The sequence below is a fragment of the Ahaetulla prasina genome, chromosome 8, assembly GCF_028640845.1.
Source record: "Ahaetulla prasina isolate Xishuangbanna chromosome 8, ASM2864084v1, whole genome shotgun sequence".
Taxonomy (NCBI): Eukaryota; Metazoa; Chordata; class Lepidosauria; order Squamata; family Colubridae; genus Ahaetulla; species Ahaetulla prasina.
In genome coordinates, this window is record NC_080546.1 from 16,143,318 (window position 1) to 16,165,149 (window position 21,832).

The window sequence follows — 21,832 nt, forward strand, 5'->3', positions numbered from 1 at the left end:
CACTTATCTATGTAAGATAGGCAACCATATACATTTATTAAAATAAATTAATTCCCCAACGTATTTATGGCATTTTTAGTCAGAATTACTGGCAAGATTTGAACAGGTGAGTATTTGACTGGATTACATTAAGTATATTATGACCTGAGTTTAAACCCAGGTCATTTCACAGATAGTTATTTTTCAGGTAAATCAGGGGGGAAAAAATAGAGATTGTTGGGTAAACGCGGGAGTCATTGGCCTTAATCTAGTTCAATATTCTATTGTAAGGCACAAGCAGTAATTCATTATTAGCCTTTCTCTTCCAAAACAACTAAACATAATACACAGTATAATATGTGAGAGAGAAAAAGATGTACTATTCTTGATGTGTTAGTTCCAAACATTCAGGTTAACTGAGAGTAAAAGCAAAAACACTGAACTCATCAGTTTTTCTGGTTTCAGCAAAAATTTATGCTGTGTTTTTGGTCATTATATGAACTATGCTGCACAATTTTATTTTATTATGGCTTAACTAATTATCATGTAGTGCTCAGTTAGCAAGATGTATTTTATAATACATTGGTTTTCAGGTTTACTATTTCTGGTAATAATAATTTCACTTGAGCCATGGTGTGCAGTGTTTAGAGTGCAGCATTGGAGCCTACTTCTACTGACTGCCAGCTGCCTGCAATTTGGCAGTTCAAATCTCACCAGGCTCAAGGTTGGCTCAGCCTTCCATCCTTCCAAGGTGGGTAAAATGAGGATCCAAATTGATGGGGGCAATAGGCTGACTCTGTAAACCGCTTAGAGAGGGCTGGAAAGCACTGTGAAGCGGTATATAAGACTAAGTACTATTGCTATTGCTATTGGCATCGAGACTCCTGAATTGAATAGCATACAGCTTGCTAATATCTTCAGGCAGAAGGACATCTTGAATTCTTGGTTCTCTTTGTGATTCCTAAGAAACTATAGTTGAAGCTTTCTGCTTGAATGGTTGCATCTGTTTTGACTTCTTATAATTAAAAATATTGAGCAGATAGATCATTGCCATCATAACCAAATGTATATTACAACTTCAAGCAAAACCCAAACTGAAATAAACTGATTTTGAGAAGGGAAATGGAAATACTTTAATTATTAATTGCATGAAGCATGATTCTAGAGGCTGGCCCATTTCTTTTAACTATTTTCCATTTTGATATCAAAGAATTGGTGGGTGATATATTGATACAATGTTGGCATGGCTGTTATTTTGGGAAATATTTAAAATGAGACTCGCTTAATAGGACATTTCAGATAATGAATCTTAACTTTTATATATATTTATTTTCATATTCCTTTCCTTGCTATAAAGGCATTTGAATGTTTTATCATTTATGATTTTTACTGTTTAAATTATTTTAATATTTGCACAAACCTTGAAATATACTCACAAAACTGTACTTAATGCTGTTTTAAATATTAAAACTCAGTAAGGAATTTGGAGTGGAGGATGTTGGCAAAGTTAAGTTCACAACTGGGGAAAATTACTTTCAGTAAGTGAATCCATTAGATTTGAGGTCAATAGGTTTAGAATAGGAAAAGTTGAATGTATGGGCATGAGAAGATCATTTCATGGCCATTGATGTCACTTTGGGCATTCAATCACCCTTTTTATGATTATAGATCATCCTTCAAAGTGGTGAAGAAGTAGGTAGAATGAATAGTGTGCTGCAGCTACCACAAAAGCCAGCGCAGTCCTAGGCTGCATTAACAGAGGGATAGAATCAAGGTCATGTGAAGTGTTAATACCACTTTATAAAGCCTTCGGAAGACTACACTTGGAATACTGCATTCAGATCTGGCCACCATGATATAAAAAAGATGTCGAGACTCTAGAAAGCATGCAAAGAAAAGCAACCAAGATGATTAGGGGACCAAAGGCTAAAACATATGAAGAACACTGGCAGGAATTGGGTATGTCTAGTTTAATGAAAAGGACTAGGGATGACATGATAGTCGTGTTCCAATAGTTGAGGGGCATCCACAAAGAAGAGGGAGGAGTCAACCTATTCTCCAAAGTACTTGAAAGCAGGGCAATGAAGCAGTGGATGGAAAATAATCAAGGAGAGATCCAATCTAGAACTAAGGAGGAATTTCCTGACAATTAGAACAATTAATCAATGGAACGACTTATTTATTTATTATTTATTTTATTTTATTAATCGTATTTGTATACCGCCCTATCTCCCGGAGGACTCAGGGCGGTTCACAGGCAAGTAAAAAACATATATGTACAAATTAAGATAACCATTAAAAAACTTATTCTAAAAGCCAAATTATTAAAAATAGTATAAATATTAAAACCAATTAAAACCACTATAAATTTAAAATCTAGTCCAGTCCTGCGCAGATGAATAAATGTGTTTTAAGCTCACGACGGAAGGTTCGGAGGTCTGGAAGTTGACGGAGTCCTGGGGGGAGTTCGTTCCAGAGGGTGGGAGCCCCCACAGAGAAGGCCCTTCCCCTGGGCGTTGCCAGACGACACTGCCTAGCTGACGGCACCCTGAGGAGTCCCTCTCTGTGAGAGCGCACGGGTCGGTGAGAGGTATTCGGTAGCAGTAGGCGGTCCCGTAAGTAACCCGGCCCTATGCCATGGAGCGCTTTAAAGGCGGTTACCAAAACCTTGAAGCGCACCCAGAAGGCCACAGGTAGCCAGTGCAGTCTGCGCAGGATAGGTGTCATACGGGAGCCACGAGGGGCTCCCTCTATAACCCGCGCAGCCGCATTCTGAACTAACTGCAGTCTCCGGATGCCCTTCAAGGGGAGCCCCATGTAGAGAGCATTGCAGTAATCCAGGCGAGACGTCACGAGGGCGTGAGTGACCATGCATAGGGCATCCCGGTCTAGAAAGGGGCGCAACTGGCGCACCAGGCGAACCTGGTAAAAAGCTCTCCTGGAGACGGCCGTCAAATGATCTTCAAAAGACAGCCGTTCATCCAGGAGGACGCCCAAGTTGCGCACCCTCTCCATCGGGGCCAATGACTCGCCCCAACAGTCAGCCGTGGACTCAGCTGACTGTACCGGGATGCCGGCATCCACAGCCACTCTGTCTTGGAGGGATTGAGCTTGAGCCTGTTTCTCCCCATCCAGACCCGTACGGCTTCCAAACACTGGGACACCACTTCGATAGCTTCGTTGGGGTGGCCGGTGTGAAAAGTACAGCTGGGTGTCATCAGCGACAGCTGGTACCTCACACGAAGCCACTGATGATCTCACCCAGCGGCTTCATAGATGTTGAACAGAAGGCGAGAGGATCGACCCCGCGGCACCCCACAAGTGAGGCGCCTCGAGCCGACCTCTGCCCCCTGTCAACACCGTCTGCGACCGATCGGAGAGATAGGAGGAGAACCACCGATAAACGGTGCCTCCCACTCCCAATCCCCCAACCGGGCGCAGCAGGATACCATGGTCGATGGTATCGAAAGCCGCTGAGAGGTCTAATAGGACCAGGGCAGAGGAACAACCTCATCCCTGGCCCTCCAGAGATCATCCACCAACGCGACCAAAGCCGTCTCAGTGCTGTAACCGGGCCGGAAACCGGACTGGAACGGGTCTAGATAGACAGTTTCATCCAGGTGTAAGGGAAACTGATATGCCACCATACTCTCTACAACCTTCGCCGCGAAGCGAAGGTTGGAGACCGGACGATAATTACCTAAAACAGCCGGGTCCAGGGAAGGCTTCTTGAGGAGGGGTCTCACCACCGCCTCTTTCAAGGCGGCCGGGAAGACTCCCTCCACCAAAGAAGCGCTCGTAATTGCCTGGAGCCAGCCTCGTGTCACCTCCTGAGTGGCCAGCACCAACCAGGAGGGGCACGGGTCCAGTAAACACGTGGTGGCATTCAACCTACCCAACAACCTGTCCATGTCCTCGGGAGCCACAGGGTCAAACTCATCCCATACAATGTCACCAAGACCACCCTCAGCCGCCTCACCTGAGTCACCGCAATTTTGGTCCAGACCATCCCGAAGCTGAATGATTTTATCGTATAGATAACCGTTAAACTCCTCAGCACGTCCCTGCAACGGGTCATCCCGCTCCCCCTGGTGAAGGAGGGAACGAGTCACCCGAAACAGGGCGGCTGGGCGGTTATCTGCCGATGCAATGAGGGAGGAGGCATAGCTACGCCTCGCTTCCCTCAATGCCACTAGGTAAGCCCTATTATAGACTTCACTAGTGTCCGATCAGCCTCCGAACGGCTAGACCTCCAGGAACTCTCTAGGCGTCTTCTCCGGCGCTTCATCCCCCTCAGCTCCTCGGAGAACCAAGGAGCCGGTTGGGACCTGTGCCGGGTCAGAGGCCGCAAAGGCACGACACGGTCTAAGGCCCCCGCCGCGGCCCGTTCCCAGGCCGCAACAAGTTCCTCAACCGTGCCGTGAGCCAGCCCCTCAGGAAGTGGCCCAAGCTCCGTCCGGAACCTCTCCGGGTCCATCAGGCGCCTGGGACGGAACCAACGTATCGGCTCCGTCTCCCTGCGGTGTTGAATGGCGGTCAGAAAGTCCAGGCGAAGGAGAGAGTGATCTGACCATGACAAAGGTTCAATGACTATTTCCTTCAAGTCCAGATCTCTCAACCACTGACCAGAGACAAAGATAAAGTCCAGAGTGCCACCCCCAATGTGAGTAGGGCCATCAACTACTTGGGTCAGGTCCAAGGCCATCATGGAAGCCGTGAACTCCCGAGCTGCTGTCGATGACAAGCCTCCAGAACTTGTGAATGCTCCAATCTGAAGGTTTTTAAGAAGAGATTGAACAACCATTTGACTGAAGTGGTATAGGGTTTCTTGCCTAAGCAGGTGGTTGGACTAGAACAGGAGTCTCCAACCTTGGCAACTTTAAGCCTGGAGGACTTCAACTCCCAGAATTCCCCAGCCAGAAGAGCTCTGGGAGTTGAAGTCCTCCTGGCTTAAAGTTGCCAAGGTTGGAGACCCCTGGACTAGAAGACCTCCGAGGTCCCTTCCAACTCTGTTGTTCTGAATATGACTTACTCTGGGACCTATGAACTACATCTCTTGAGAATCTTGATTTATTTTCCTTTCCAGCAATGTCGGTTAGGAATACCGTGTTTCCCCAAAAATAAGACCCTGTCTTATATTTTTTTTGAACCCTGAAATAAGTGTTTGGCCTTATTGCCATATGCTCAAAAGCCGGATTGGGCTTATTATCAGGGGATGTCTTATTTTCGGGAAAACAGGGTAGTTGTCAGCTTTGGAAGCCATACAACCCAGGAGCTTCCATGCTACCACTTTCTCATGTGCGGGAAAATAGGAGGGGGGGATTTAGTAGAGGGGTTGTCTTTAGACATAATAGCATTCTTCCTGTCGGTCAAGGTCAGGCCGATCCTGCATCTGGAGGAGGAGTGGTTGGAGTGCTGTCTCAAGATGGGACGGTTGGCGATTGGAGCATGTGATCGACTGCGGACTCAAGGGATGGTTTGGGGGGCTTTGATTTACTGAGGGAAAACCCGGACCTCTCAGATTCGGGTTTTCCCAGATGTGCCAGTTTTCCTATCCTAGTAAATAGAACTTTGAAAAATGCTTGCTTCAGAGTTTTTACTAGGAGTGGGTTTTTTTTTTTCTGGAACATTGACATTAATTGTGGCCCTGGCTTCCTCAGAAAATGAACAAATATAAGGAGTAATGTTCTCTTTAACCTACAGCAAGTTCCAGGTTTAATCCTTGGCAGTGCAACTAGAAGGAGAAAGTAGTAGACAAATATGTATTTGGCTGAAGAACTTGAAGCACCACTACATGTCACAGAATCCAACAGTTGGCTAACTATTTAGTTAAAACACCTGGTTTCATATAATTGCACATTATTTTTCCACTTATTGGGCGAGGATAATGGCAGGACACTGAAATCCTGTGCAAACAGAAAAGTTTCCTAAAGCAGATGGTGTGAATTATCTTTATCAGATGGGTAACTGTTTCTGTTTCTGTCCCAAATTATACTTCCACGTAGTAAATTTAAATATTGACTAAATTCTGGTTTAAAACAGACATTAAGGGAAAAATAGTAGATGTAAAGGATGAGGGAATATCCAGATGGTGAAATGTACAGAACAATATTTCTAAACCTGAAAAATGTGTTATTAGTGCACTAACAGAGCAATTGTCAACTGACACTATTTGGATACAACCATTTTATCTGGCCCTTGGTGGCACTATCAGATTTTAATCAAAATGCTGTATTGTAAAAGAAAAAAAATTGGCTTGAAGCATCTCTTTGAAAGAGACTTTTCTAAAATCAAGTTATGGTTATGCTTTTTAAGCATACATTCTTAGCCCAAGATTTTTCCAAAGTTCACTGATATTTATATTCAATTACACTTCAGGCAGCTGTTATTTTTAGACAGCAGATGTTGAAAATCGACGTTACAAAGTTTGGGAGTGAATTTAAAACTTATAATCACAATTCTCTGGCAATGGACTCAGTCACTTCAAAACCAATAAGAGGGTGATGATGGAACGGATTAAAAAGAATGTGAAATGACCCAAAAGCATTCTGGCAATTTAATGCATTTTATGTGCAACATTATGTGAAATTGTTCCATCTTAGGATATGAATACACTAAGAAGACCTAACCTCTTTTTCTAGTTAATTAGAGGAGAGAAAAACGCTGAAGTAATGAGAGCTTTTACGCTGATGCCTTTATGCCTTTGAATTTAAGAGAATATACTGTCAAGAAATTTTAATCCCATTACTATTAGTAATTCCCTTAGTAAACAATGTCATATTCTTAATTTATTTTGTTGAATTTCAAATAAATTTCTACCGATTAACTTATTGGATGTTTTTTCTCAAGGAAAACTAACAGCATGAGAACCTAAATTAGCCCCGCTTCAATGGTAACTCCAAAGTACAGGCTGGCCAGGAAATTATTGTAGGGCAATCATTGTAGAGTTCCTTGGGTCAACTCCGCTTGGGTGAGAGTTAGATCAAGGGTACTAAGAGAATTATACGTGGAGTACTAACTTGGAAACTCCCCTTATTTAAAGGCTAAATTGTACTTAAGTTATTTAGGATTGCCACGTTATGTGCTATTTAAAATAAATTCTAATACTAGTATATTTACAACTTATATTATTGTATAGAGTTTGAAGACTAAATGTTGATTCGGAGTGCATGGAGTGCTCATGTGGCAACTGTCATAAGCTTTTTAAAGCAGATGTATCTTTTCCCAGGATCAAATGCAGTGGTGGGTTTCCCATTTTGTTACTACCGGTTCATCCTGCGTGCACACTCACTTCACACGTTTGCGCCTTCCGCCCATGCGGCTGGCCTTCCACACGTGCGCTTTGCTCACACGTGTGCTTTCCGCGCATGCGCCTGGCCTCAAAAATGTGCCTAAATAGGATGGCATAGAGCTGGCCGGGCAGGCCCACCCGGTCCGAACCAGCTGAATATCACCTCTGATCATGTGGATGTCCTGTACAATTATAACATGATCTCAGGAAAATAAATGTTTGGTTTAAGTCAGTTTAGTTTCTCAACCTTACCACTTTAAGCTGGGTGGATTTCAGTTCCTATGCTGGCTGGGGAATTCTGGGAGTTGAAGTCCACCCATTTTAAAGTGGCTAAGATTGAGAAACACTGGTTTAAGTAATTGCAGGCTGTTCCTATACGGATAGCTACACAAGCTTTAGTGATCTACCATATTTTTCGGAGTATAAGACGCACACCTTAGTTTTTGCGGAGGAAAATAAGAAAAAAGCTGATTGGCAGGTGGATCGGCCTCCCAGAATACCCTCAATCAGCTGTTCCCAGAGGTGAATTTTAGCAACAGGTTTCTTGGTTGTGAGCTCTGTGCCTTGCTTTTTTTTTTGCTTTTTTTTCTGCCTCTAAAACTTCTGAAACTCTGTTTCAGAAAAAACATTTTTCTGCCTCTGAAAGCCTCCAAAACAGCTTCAGAAAAAAAGCCCCTGAAGCTCTGCTTGGGGGGCTTTTTTTCTGAAGTTCTGTTTGGGGGCTTCTTTTCTGAAGCTCCGTTTCTGATGCTTTTTTCAGCCTCTGAAACCTCAGTTTGAGAAACTGGGCAGAGCTACATTCGGAGTATAAGACACACCCAGATTTTCACCCCCTTTTTTGGGGAAAAAAGATGAGTCTTATACTCCAAAAATATGGTATTTGCCTACCCAAACTATGCAAAGACTTAGGTGTAGACACAAACCTTTGAGTCTAATCGTGAGGGAACATGAAATAGACACAATTCTAAAAACTTTATGGGACAGAAAGTTTTGCCCCATGTCAAAGAAAGTGATTCTTGAATTACTCTGCCACAGTCAATTATAAGCTCAAAAAATCTTAAACAAGCCAAAAATCAGAACACTTTGAACAGAACTGGGACCCTATTTTTCATTTCAATCAAAATGTTCAACATTCTGCTTAGAGCATTTAGTATCACTTGCAAACTCATTTCAAAGAATGAATACAATTAGGTCATTTGCTATTTGACTGGGAAAAATAGCAATTTTAGAATTTTACTTCAGTGCCATCATATAGATACAAGGTATTTTCACAAGATAGCTGTGGTTCAGAACAAGGCCTGGGGTTTCCTGTACTTTTATTATCAATTTTCTTGCATTTCTGGTGCTTGAAGTAGGGAAGAGTATGTGGTGGCATGGGGCAGTTGGCAAAGGAAAGAGATCTCAGAAAAATAGAACACACCATCAGCATCTCTACCCCATTTCCTGGAAGAAGTCACTAGCAAAAGAGCCAGAAATAAAACTGACAATAAAATAAAATAGTCATATAAAGAATAGGATAGAATTTTCATTGTTAATCTTTTTCTCCTTCCTTTAACTGCTTTCTTCACTTTTCTTCACTTTATTGCTCTCTTCACTTTTTTATCTTCCTTCTTTCTCTTAACTTTTTGTTATTATTTGTTTAGGTTTATCTTTCATTTAAAAATTTTCAATATTTCTTAAATCTTAGTATAATAACAATTACCGTATATACTCGAGTATAAGCCGACCCGAATATAAGCCGAGGTACCTAATTTTACCACAAAAACTGGGAAAAACTATTGACTCGAGTATAAGCCGAGGGTGGGAAATGAGGCAGCTACTGGTCAATGTAAAAAATAAAGATAGAGCCAAGTAAAATAACATGAATATTTATTTGAACGAAAAACAATAAAAGTGCAAAAGGGGGAAGGAGGATTCCCAGCTTTAGAAAATTTAGAACTACGCCGCCTTTGGTATGACCTGAGCATAGCTCATAAAATTATCTGCTACAATGTACTTCCTATCAATGACTACTTCAGCTTCAACCACAACAATACACGAGAACACAATAGATTCAAACTTAAAAGTGAACCTCTCCAATCTAGATTGCAGAAAATGTGACTTCAGTAACAGAGTTGTTAATGCCTGGAATGTGCTACCTGACTCTGTGGTCTCTTCCCAAAATCCCCAAAGCCTTAACCAAAGACTATCTAGTATTGACCTCACCCCATTCCTAAGAGGTCTGTAAGGGGCGTGCATAAGAGCACCAGCGTGCCTACCGTCCCTGTCCTAATGTTCCCTTTAGTTGTATTCCTTTTATGTATTCAATTCATGCTTATATTTATATAATTATTTAATATGTATTTGACAAAATAAAATGAATAGAATAGAATAGAATAGAATAGAATAGAATAGAATAGAATAGAATAGAATAGAATAGAATAGAATAGAATTTTTATTGGCCAAGTGTGATTGGACACACAAGGAATGAATGAATGAGTGAGTGAATAGAATAGAATAGAATAGAATAGAATAGAATAGAATAGAATTTTTATTGGCCAAGTGTGATTGGACACACAAGGAATGAATGAATGAATGAATGAGTGAATAGAATAGAATAGAATAGAATAGAATAGAATAGAATTTTTATTGGCTAAGTGTGATTGGACACACAAGGATCTACCACTTCTTTGGATGCCCTTCCCAAATTGAACACTGCAAGCATGAAAATGAGTCCTCCTTTAGCTTCCAAGGGACCAGGGTGCCTCTGAAGGTCAGTGCTCTAAGTACTAAGAACCCAGCACAAATCTAAGCCTGTATGCACACCAACAGTGAAAATACCCTGCACAGTGTCTCTTGGAAGAGAAGGTTAATTTTCATAGACGTTGGGGTGGCTCTTTTTTTTTTTTTTTGGCAGGGCAATAAGGGTCTCTAATATCATTAAACCCACTTTAGAAGTCTCTGTGTGTGTGTGTGTGTGTGAGAGAGAGAGAGAGAGGGAGGCTCCGGCTGAGCAAAGCGGCGGCGGGGAGGCCGCGGGGGAAACGCGGGAAGTAGTCGGAGATCTGCTTGATGGGGCGGATGGGACCTGGGCAGACGTCGATGGCCATGTGCTCCTGGATGCTGATGGGCGGCTTGTCGCCTTTGCGGTGGCTCATGCAGGTGGCGCCCGGGGAAGGAGGCGGCTGCGGGGGCTGCTGCGGGAGCCGCTGGTGCTGCTGGTGCTGTTGATGCTGCTGCCGCCGCCGTTGCTGCCGCCAGGAGAGGCCGTCGCCAGCCCGGCCCTGCCGCGCCGAGCGCCCCGGCCACGCTGCTGGCTGCTGGAGGAGGGCGGAGGGAGGGACGGGAGGCGAGCAGCGGCGGCGGCGGCGGGCGGCGGACGGCAACGGGTGGGCGGTGGAGGGTGATGTCACCGGCTCTGCCCAGCCCTGCCCAGGCGAGGCCAGCAAAGGGCCGGGCGAAGGCGACCGAGGCGGGGGCTCGCAGCCCAGCTGGGCCGCTACGGAGGGGGAGGGAGAGCGGGGCCGGCTAGGCCCCGGGAAGGCAAAACGGGAGGCGTTCGTCCACCGGGATAGACTGCTGGGATCCACCGGGATAGACTGCTGCTGGAGCTGGAGGCTCAAGGAAGGGAAGGAGAGGGGTGGTGGAGCTCAAGGTTCTTTAGCCCTAGACACCTGCCCGCTAGAGAAGGGAGGAGATCGGGCCGCCAGTCTCCGGGAAGGTAGACGGGCCGGATTCTTACTCGGGATAGACTGCTGCTGGAGCTGGAGGCTCAAGGAAGGGAAGGGAGGGTGGCTGGGGACGGGCTCGTTTAAGGCTCTTCCAAAGCAGCCCTGCTGAACCGCTACGGAGGGGAGGGAGAGCGGGGCCGGCTAGGCTCCAGGAAGGCAAAACGGGAGGCGTTCGTCCACCGGGATAGACTGCTGCTGGAGCTGGAGGCTCGAAGGAAGGGGAAGGGGAGGGGTGGCTGAGGACGGGCTCGTTTAAGGCTCTTCCAAAGCAGCCCTGCTAAACCGCTACGGAAGGGAGGGAGAGCGGGGCCGCAGTAACTGAGAAAAGCCTGACGAGGCGGCTGGGCTACCTTCTGGCCTCATGAGTCGGCCGTCCGTCCGTCCGTCACTTCTCGGCTCGGCAGCGGTTTTGAAAAAGGTTCCGTCGCTGGGTTTGGGACTTTTGTTTTTTAAAAACACCACCTTCCCTTTTCTCCCTAGTTGGGGCGTTTTCCCAGTTCCCTGTTTTTTCCGCCTTGCCTGTTGAGTTTTACCTGACAAGTTTCTTGCGCTTCCTCGACCTCCCTCCTCCCTCCGTCCTTTCCTTCCCCTCCCTCCCTGTCTTGTTTGTAGCCCCAGCGCCCCTTTCGGTTGTATTTAAATCCAGAGCTTGAAACCTCCTCAGTGGGAGGAGAGGAACGGCGATTTGGCAGCTGACCGCACTTGCACGGGCTGGGTAAGGAGAGCCCTAGACGGCCTGCGGCGCCGGGGAGGAGAAAAGAAGCAGCCAAGAAAAAGGGGTGGGGTGGGGAAATGAATTTAGGAGGCGGCGTGTGTGTGTGTGTGTGTGTGTGTGTGTGTGTGTGTGTGTCTGCGCCCGTCCGCCCGCGAGGAATGCCAGCTATTTCTTTGAAGGCGGGTGTGTAGCCAGGCGCCTTCCTTCGCTTGAAACCCGGAGGGTTTTCACTCTTCGCCTCCCGCGTGTGTATTTGTCAACAATTATAACTCTTCGGTCGGGGTCCTTGCCTTGCCTCGCCTCCTCGTGCCCTCTGTCAACGCTGTCAACAATTATAACTAACGCGCGGGTAATTGTGCGTGAGGGGGTGTGCGCGTGTGTCCACATAGGAATAAGTACGCATGCGCGCGCACTAACGAGAGCTAGCTGCCTGCGGTAGAAAGGACTCGCTGCAAGAGGAAGGGCTGAACGGCTTGGCTCGAGTATAAGCCGAGGGGGCGCTTTTCAGCACAAAAAACGTGCTGAAAAACTCGGCTTATACTCGAGTATATACGGTATTCTATTTATTTATTTATTTATTTATTTATTTATTTATTTATTTATTTATTTATTTATTTATTTGATTTTTATACCGCCCTTCTCCCGAAGGACTCAGGGCGGTGTACAGGCAAGATAAAACAATACAATATACAGATTAAAATACCATTTTAAAAACTTATTTAAATTAGCCTAAAATTAAAAAATTTCCATACTAAAAACCCCGTTTAAAAATTGATAAAGGATAAAATTCAATTTAAGACAGCCCCGCGCAAATAAAAAGATGCGTCTTCAGTTCGCGACGGAATGTCCGAAGGTCAGGTATTTGGCGTAAACCCGGGGGAAGTTCGTTCCAGAGTGTGGGAGCCCCCACAGAGAAGGACCTTCCCCTGGGGGCCGCCAGCCGACATTGCTTGGCGGACGGCACCCTGAGAAGTCCCCCTCTGTGAGAGCGTACGGGTCGGTGGGAGGCATGTGGTAACAGCAGGCAGTCCCGTAAGTACCCAGGCCCTAAGCCATGGAGCGCTTTAAAGGTCGTAACCAGCACCTTAAAGCGCACTCGAAAGGCCACAGGCAGCCAGTGCAGTCTGCGCAGGAGCGGTGTTATATGGGAGCTACGCGGAGCTCCCTCTATCACCCGCGCAGCTGCATTCTGGACTAACTGAAGCCTCCGAGTGCACTTCAAGGGGAGCCCCATGTAGAGAGCATTACAATAATCCAGGCGAGAGGTAACGAGTGCATGAGTGACCGTGCACAAGGCATCCCGATCAAGGAAGGCGAACTGCCGAACCAGGCGAACCTGGTGGAAGGCCCCTGAGACGGCCGTCAAATGATCTTCAAACGACAGCCGCTCATCCAGGAGGCCACCTAAGTTGCGCACCCTATCCTTTGGGGCCAATAACTCGCCCCCAACAGTCAGCCGCGGCTGCAGCTGACTGAATCGGGGTGCCGGCATCCACAGCCACTCCGTCTTGGAGGGATTAAGCTTGAGCCTGTTTCTCCCCATCCAGACCCGTACGGCTTCCACGCACCGGGACAGCACTTCAACAGCTTCATTGGGGTGGCCTGGGGTGGAGAAGTACAGCTGGGTGTCATCAGCGTACAGCTGGTATCTCACCCCAAAGCCACTGATGATCTCACCCAACGGCTTCATATAGATGTTGAACAGAAGGGGCGAGAGAATCGACCCCTGCGGCACCCCACAAGTGAGGTCCCTCGCGGTTGACCTCTGCCCCCCTGTCAACACCGTCTGCGACCGGTCAGAGAGATAGGAGGAGAACCACCAATATACGGTGCCTCCCACTCCCAATCCCCCCAACCGGCGCAGCAGGATACCATGGTCGATGGTATCAAAAGCCGCTGAGAGGTCTAATAGGACCAGGGCAGAGGAATAACCCCTGTCCCTGGCCCTCCAGAGATCATCCACCAATGCGACCAAAGCTGTCTCCGTGCTGTACCCGGGTCGGAAGCCGGACTGGAACGGGTCTAGATAGACGGCTTCATCCAGGTATTGGGGTAGCTGTCGCGCCACAGCACTCTCTACAGCCTTCGCAACAATGCAAAGGTTGGAGACTGGACGATAATTACCCAAAATAGCTGGGTCCAGGGAGGGCTTCTTGAGGAGGGGTCTCACCACCGCCTCTTTCAAGGCGGCAGGGAAAACCCCTTCCAACAAAGAAGCAAAACCGGAAGCAGAGAACTTCTTTTAAAATATCTCTTTTTTCCAGTTGAAGTCAGTGAGAGAAAATTTCCTCCAGCAAATATGGTAGAAAACTGCATGTTCATTGAAGGCACGGCTATACATATATACAATTAACTGTGTTCCTTCCAGGACTATGCATACACTTGGATAGCATCTACTAGGGCAGGGGCATCAAACTCCCGCCCTGTGGGCAGGATGTATCACAGGCTGGCCATGCCCACCTCCAGTTTAGCAAAGGGGGGGAGTCACGATACATCACATGACAACAACGTGATGACATGAGTTTGACACCCTCGCGCTAGGCTTATTGGTTTTACCCTCTTTAGATGAGATAGTATTAAAAATAGTCTTTGACTTACGACTATAGTTGAGCATGTAATTATGGTTGTAATCATATAGGTTGTGAAGCGAGTCTCTGAATGATTGTGCCTGATTTTATAACTTTTTTTTTGCGGTGGTAATTTCAAACTATCCCTAAGTGACCAGGATCCTCATTGTTCATTGGCCTACCCTAAGATTTTAACATTCTGCTAAATCCTACACCCCATTCACTTCCAAGTTGAGTACCATGAATTCCAGCCAACATAACTAATGATAGGATGGACTAGATTGAGGTGGTTGCTATAGACTTTTAGTCACATGCATGATTGATATGAAATATGTAAGTACAAGTATATACTGTACCTTGTTTTACCTGTAAGGAACACACACCTGACAAAAGGCAATCTTCACATCCAGAGTAGGCTCACTGCAGTAATGTAAGAAATGGCGGCTCATAAATATCTGAAATTCAAAGAACAATGGGATAAATATTTCTCATCTAAACCAGACTTATTTATAATGCTGTTTCAATCTATTTAATACCTATGGCATTGGTTCAATAGTAAAGAAAATTCAAAGTTAGCTTTTAAGAAACCAGTATTAAGGTTTCTTCAAGACCAAATCTTTGTTTTCCTATAGGAAAAATAGCTAGCTAGCTAGCTAGCTAGCTAGCTAGGTAGGTAGGTAGGTAGGCAGGCTGGCTGGCTGGCTGGCTGGCTGAGTGACTTTATTGTCACTTAGAATGTACACTAATCGGCATACATTAAAATGAAATTTCATTGCATACAGCTCTCAAAGGGCCACCACTTCCAATATACACTACATAAACATGACAAAATAAATAAATAAATACAAAAATAAATAAAAAATAAATAACAGCAAAACTGAGTTGGAAGGGACCTTGGAGGTCTTCTAGTCCAATCCCCTACCGAAACAGGAGACCCTACGCCATTTCAGACAAATGATTGCCCAATTTCTTCTTAAAAATCTTCAGTGATGAAGGCAAACCATTCCACTGATGAATTTTTCTCACTGTCAGGAAATTTCTCCTTAGATCTAAGATTGCTTCTCTCCTTGATTAGTTTCCATCCATTGCTTCTTGTCCTGTCTTCAGATGCAACCAACAATCGAGCTATGAGAGCACCAAGAGCACAAGAACCCTCAGCTAGCCGGTTCTGGTAATTTGACTGTTCATAATTTAGTGAGCAAGACTGAGGGCATAATTGCTTAGATGGCAATGACCAGCAAAGGGAGGATTTCAAGGCCTCCAAAGGGAACAAGAAACAACAAAGAGCCAGAGTAGAAGTTAAAATTGGCTTGTAAGTTGGACTTGGAAAGAATTGTTTCATGTTGGATATCAGTTTCCAACTGTACAATCCTTGCAGTGCATAAAATGATAAGATACAGCTTTTTGAAACATGTGGAGCATTTTCCAGAGTTGCCCTTGGATGTTTACTATTGCTTAGCATGATTCTTTCATAACAAGACTGGCTGAGGGGATGACTACCTTGGTAGGAGTATGGAATAATTTGCAACGCTACTGAGGGAGCCATGTCTCTGTTGGCACCCACCGATGACAATTCTGCCAGAAATCACTCTTCCACATTATTTGCACAGCCACACTAGCTAGTCAGCCACAGGCCTTCAAATCTTAATCTGTACAATGTTCACATGTGTCCCTTAGTCATCTGAAATATTACTGGGATTCTTTCTGCTCTATATTAAGTATATCAAACATCACAGATACTTTGTTTATGCAAAAACTAAAGATAAAAAAGCACAGCGGCATGCCCAGTTCCAAGTATTAACCCAAACATAATTTAGCAATATTATTACATTTCCATGTTTGAAATAGAATAGAATAGAATAGAATAGAATAGAATAGAATAGAATAGAATAGAATAGAATAGAATTTTTTATTGGCCAAGTGTGATTGGACACACAAGGAATTTGTCTTGGTGCATATGCTCTCAGTGTACATAAAAGAAAAGATACCTTCATCAAGGTACAACATTTACAACACAAATCATGGTCAATATATCAATAAGGATTACCAGCAGCAAAGTTACAGTCATACAGTCATAAGTGGAAAGAGATTGATGATCGGAACGATGAGAAGATTAATCGTAGTGCAGATTTAGTAAATAGTTTGACAGTGTTGAGGGAATTATTTGTTTAGCAGAGTGATGGCCTTCAGGAAAAAATTGTTCTTGTGTCTAGTTGTTCTGGTGTGCAGTGCTCTATAGCGTCGTTTTGAGGGTAGGAGTTGAAACAGTTCATGTCCAGGATGTGAGAGATCTGTAAATATTTTCACGGCCCTCTTCTTGATTCGTGCAGTATACAGGTCCTCAATGGAAGGCAGGTTGGTAGCAATTATTTTTTCTGCAGTTCTAATTATCCTCTGAAGTCTGTGTCTTTCTTGTTGGGTTGCAGAACCGAACCAGACAGTTATAGAGGTGCAAATGACAGACTCAATAATTCCTCTGTAGAACTGAATCAGCAGCTCCTTGGGCAGTTTGAGCTTACTGAGTTGGCGTAGAAAGAACATTCTTTGTTGTCCTTTTTTGATGATGTTTTTGATGTTAGCTGTCCATACAGTCGATATGATATGATGTTAGCTGTCCATACAGTCGATATGATATGATAGAACCTAGAAATTTAAAGGATTCTACTGTTGATACTGTGTTGTCTAGTATTGTGAGAGGTGGAAGTTTAGAAGGGTTTCTCCTAAGTCTACCATCATTTCTACAGTTTTGAGTGTGTTCAGTTTCAGATTGTTTCAGTTGCACCACAAGGCTAGTCGTTCGACCTCTCGTCTATATGCAGATTTGTCATTGTCTCGAATGAGACCAATCACTGTTGTGTCATTTGCGAACTTCAGTAGCTTAACAGATGGATCGTTGGAGATGCAGTCATTGGTATATAGAGAGAAGAGAAGTGGGGAGAGCACACAGCCTTGGGGGGGCCCTGTGCTAATTGTACAGGTATTTGATGTTGCAGGATTTGATCTTGCTTAGCTTCACCTGCTGCTTCCTGTTTGTTAGGAAGCTTGTGATCCACTTACAAGTCTGTTCCGGTACCTGTAGCTGGTTTAGCTTAGTTAGAAGAGTGTCTGGAATGATGGTATTGAATGCTGAACTAAAGTCTACAAAGAGGGCCCTTGCATAGGTCTTTGGAGACTCGAGATGTTGTAGGATGTAGTGCAGAGCCATATTAACAGCATCATCTGTTGATCCATTTGCTCGGTATACAAATTGCAAGGGGTCTAACAGCGGATCCATGATGGTTTTCAAGTAGGAAAGCACTAGCATTTCAAAGGTTTTCATGACTACAGATGTTAAAACATTATTTCATGTTTGAATTAAATATAAAAGACAACAAAGAATTATGATTAAAATAAGCCCTGGTAGACTCTTCTACAAACCAACAAAAATCAACAGACAAGAAAAGGTTCTGAACAGACAGGAGTTAGAGTTCAGTAGTAGAGGACTGATTTCCATGGAGCAGATCCTGGGTTCTACCCATTTGCATTTATATATAAAATAACGGTGGGTAAATAATAACCATCAAGATATATAATGAAAAAAAAAATCCTTGCTACAGGTAATCCTTGAACAAGGACCATTTGTTTGGCAATCAAAGTTTTTGAGGAGGACTTACAACCGAACAGCAAACTTGCAGCTGTTACAGCAGGGGTGTCAAGCTCCATTTCATTGAGGGCCGCCTCAAGGCTGTGGTTGACTTTGGGGGGCCAGGTAGGCATGGCTTACCGGGTGGGTGTGGCTGACTGGGTGGGCATGGCCAATTGGACGCCAGTCCCCAAACTGCTGGCATGTTTCCTATTCACACTGGGTAGACCAGGTTGAAGCCAGGCTGGCCCGATGCTTCCTCTTCGCATTGGGTAGACCGGGCCAAAGTCACACTGGCTCAATTTCCTCTTTGTGTTGGGTAGACCAGGCCAAAGCAACGTGGGCCGACCCCTTACATTTTCCAGGACAGCCCTGCAGGCCGGTGTTGTGACCCAGGCCCAAGTAGGTAGTAGGAAACTCAGTCCGTGAAAAACCAAACAAACTTTATTCCCAGCATAGTTCAACTAAATTAAAACAAATTCCTCCCAACACAAGTTCCTCAGTCCTATCGCAAATCTTGGTCCAATTAGGAAAACTGCCAAAGGCCTTTCTTGGCAAACATTCAGAAGTCACAAAAATAAGTGCAAGACGTAGATGAAGCAGAAGATGCAGCTACCAATGTTGTTTTCCGGCAAAGCCCAAAGGCTGTTGCTGGTCTGTTTTAAGTCTTATGGGAGGGGCCAATCATCTCTTGGCCCCACCCCCGAGTTGTCCTCTCTGCTTTAGCTGCTTCTGGCAGCTCTTCTCATGCGTGCATTAGGAACAGGCTCCTCCTGTTCCTCTGCCTCAATACTATCAGGCTCTGGAGGCTCTGGAGTCGGCATCTCACTCCCCGATGGCCCTGGCCTCACCTCAGCTTTATCGCTGTCTGACTCTGTTGCCAGCGCCGCAGGCTGCTTCCTCTTTCCGCTATGTCTTCAAGATGGACAGCGATTAATATTTATATGTATTTATATGTTAAGTGTACAGCCGGATCCAACTACATCACAATCCAGATCCAGCCTGTGGGCCTTGTGTTTGACACCTCTGTGTTACAGCATTCGGCATATAAGTCTAAGTGCTATTCGCAAAGTCATGTGATCGTGTCAGGATTTTACGTGGCTCACAATCACCGCGTTAAAGCAAGCAGCGGTTCTGTGATTACCAATAGGGAAGCCAGCAGGGAAGGTTGCAAGTCACTCCCATAAATCCTTCCTCTTGAGCCATGCCAGGGCATACGAGGTCTCAAGAATCTCACACTCCCTAGCTCCCATCATCTGGCCACAACCCCTGCCAGTCTGCCTGTGGCCCCTGCTGCAACCCATGTTCTGTAGTGCCCACCTGCAATGCTTGCCTGCCGGCTCATTTGCCTCAGAATCTGGTCAACCTCGTGAACTCTGAAGCTTCCTCTTTCCGCTATGTCTTCAAGATGGACAGTGATTAATATTTATATGTATTTATATGTTAAGTGTACAGGTATATACATACCATATTTTTCAGAGTATAAGATGCAGCAGAGTATAAGACACGGCTTAGTTTTTGGGGAGGAAAATAAGAAAAAAGCTGATTGGCAGGTGGATCCACTTCCAGGTATACCCCCAATCAGCTGTTCCCAGAGGTGAATTTTAGCAACAGGTTCCTTGGTTGTGTGCTCTGTGCCTTGCTTTTTTTTTTTTTTGCTTTTTTTTCTGCCTCTGAAACTTTGCTTCAGAAAAAACATTTTTCTGCCTCTGAAAGCCTCCAAAACAGCTTCAGAAAAAAAGCCTCTGAAACTCTGTTTGGGAGCTTCCTTTCTGAAGCTTCCTTTCTGATGCTTTTTTCAGTTTCTGAAACCTCCATTTGAGAAGTTGGGTGGGGCTACATTCGGAGTATAAAATGCATCCAAATTTTCACCCTCTTTTTTGGGGGGGGAAAGGTGTGTCTTATATTCCGAAAAATACAGTATATATGTTTATAGCATATCTATAGGTGTGTTATGTATGTGTACACTTTTGAGAGCAGGCAACATTTTTTATTTATTTCATTTTTAATGTGTGCCAGAGTCCCACAGAAAAAAATGTCAATAAAGGTGATATGATATGATATGATATATGATACGATATTATCTCTTAAGGACCCATATAGAGTTGTGTCTTGCCCGCCCTCAGAGCAGCCGGGGCCTTCTTATCTGCTCCCGAACACGGAGGAATGTATGCCTCCCGGCCCCAGTCCTGGCTCCATGCCCAGACAAAATGCAGAAGAAGGAGCACCTCCCTGCCCCAGCCCTGACTCCATGCCCAGGCAAACGGAGCAGCTAGACCCCTCCCCCTCCTCCACAGCATGTGAGCCTGAGGAGGGTTCATTACCAACAGCTGATTGGAGTAATCCTCGCATCAGAAGATTGGATAGGCGGAGGCAACAGAAGGAAGGGAGGGGCAGGCCTTAATGAGTGCTGAGTCATGGAGCCACACCCCATGGCCTATATAAAGGATCTACTTTCTGGCAGTCTCTGAGTCAGGCAAAAGTCGAACTTATCTTGCTGAAGTCACTTACTGGTCTCCTGCCTGCTCTGAGGACTTTGCTAGGACTTTGGGCAGAGCTGCAGAGGCAAGCCTGATTCGGATTTCCCTGACCCGGCCATCAGCGGAGGAGTGGGACACGACATATAGTCTCTCGGTTGACAGCAACCAGGACTGCCGAGATTGCCAAGTGATGAGGTCACACGATTGATGCAAACCAGCCAGACCTTTTTTTCAATTTTCGAAGTTTCTGATTATACAGCGTCATCCTCCCTAGTGCTTATAAACTACAATGCAGAATTTGAAATGTTCAGCCTCTCCTGAGCCTGAAAATTCTATTTCACAGTTTTCTAGTAGACATTCAACCATCTATTCCTTATGCCGCTGGATCAGGAAGCGGATAGGAAGCAAAATCTCTACCATGAGCTCAGCCTAAAGTGCTTCGTGCGTTCAATTTTTAATGCATGAGTTACAATCTTATTTCCAAAAAAACCAAGCACACGATCTTTCTAGTGCTGTCTTGTGATCGCTCAGCTTGCTGTCTCATAGTTGAGTGACTCACTGCAGAAGCTTTCTGTTCCTCAGACGGTTTGATTAGGCTTCGCCTCCTTCCGTCTCTCTTTCTCCATTGTTTTAAAAAGCTTTTAATATTAATCAAAATTGCAGTGATTTCTAGAACCTCAGGAGTTAATGATGTCCTCTCACTATAGGGCAGAGGTGTCAAACTCAAGGCACGCTGTTGTGACTTGTCCTCCCTCCTCTCCTCAGCCGGGCCCCTCCCGTCTCCAACCGGGCCTGTTATCAGACTCGGAGTCTGATAATGAAGATGAACGGCCTGTCATGCCTCCAGCCCCCAGCCCTGGCCCCATGGCCGGAGAGGATTCCAAGAGTGAATGGACAAGCCCGATAAACTTCACTCATACAGTGTGTGAGCAGGAAGCCAGCCAGGTGCTGGAATTACTGACAGCAGATCCAGCTGAAGACAATTCAGAGTAGGAGGACCCTTGCTTCCGGAGATCTGAGAGGCGACGCCAGCAGAAGGAGGGGTGGGGCAGGCCTGGATAAATGCTGAGTCATGGAGCCACACCCCACAGCCTATATAAAGGACCTGCTTTTGGCATTCCAACCTTGAGTCAAGCAAAGTCTTAGCTAGTTTGCTGATATCGGACTCTATCGCTGAAGTCACAACTTGGACTTCTGCCTGCCCTGATAAACCTTGAAGGAACTTGGCAAGCTGCAAAGGCTTCATTGCCAAGTCTGTTACGGACTTCCTTGACTCGTGCGTCAGAGTGGGAGTGGGACACGACACCCGTGTGATGTGGTTGGATCTGGCTCGTGAGGCTGTCCTGGAAAATGTAAGGGGCCTGCCCGCATTGCTTCGGCCCAGTCTACCTATGTCACTTCGGCCCAATCTACCCAATGAGAATAGGAAACATCGGGCCAGCATGGCTTCTCTTGGGTCTACCCAATG

General features: G+C 45.3%; 1 protein-coding gene across 2 annotated transcripts in view; it reads right to left on the reverse strand.

Annotated features, from left to right (window-relative positions):
- The window catches only part of MAPK10 (mitogen-activated protein kinase 10), a 145,943-nt gene extending 131,232 nt beyond the window's left edge, over positions 1-14,711 (reverse strand). For both annotated transcript variants that reach the window (XM_058192087.1, XM_058192086.1), the window contains exon 1: positions 14,646-14,711. In XM_058192087.1, the coding sequence (XP_058048070.1) occupies positions 14,646-14,711 (66 nt within the window). The remainder of the gene's footprint in view (positions 1-14,645) is intronic.
- Positions 14,712-21,832: the final 7,121 nt, after the last annotated feature.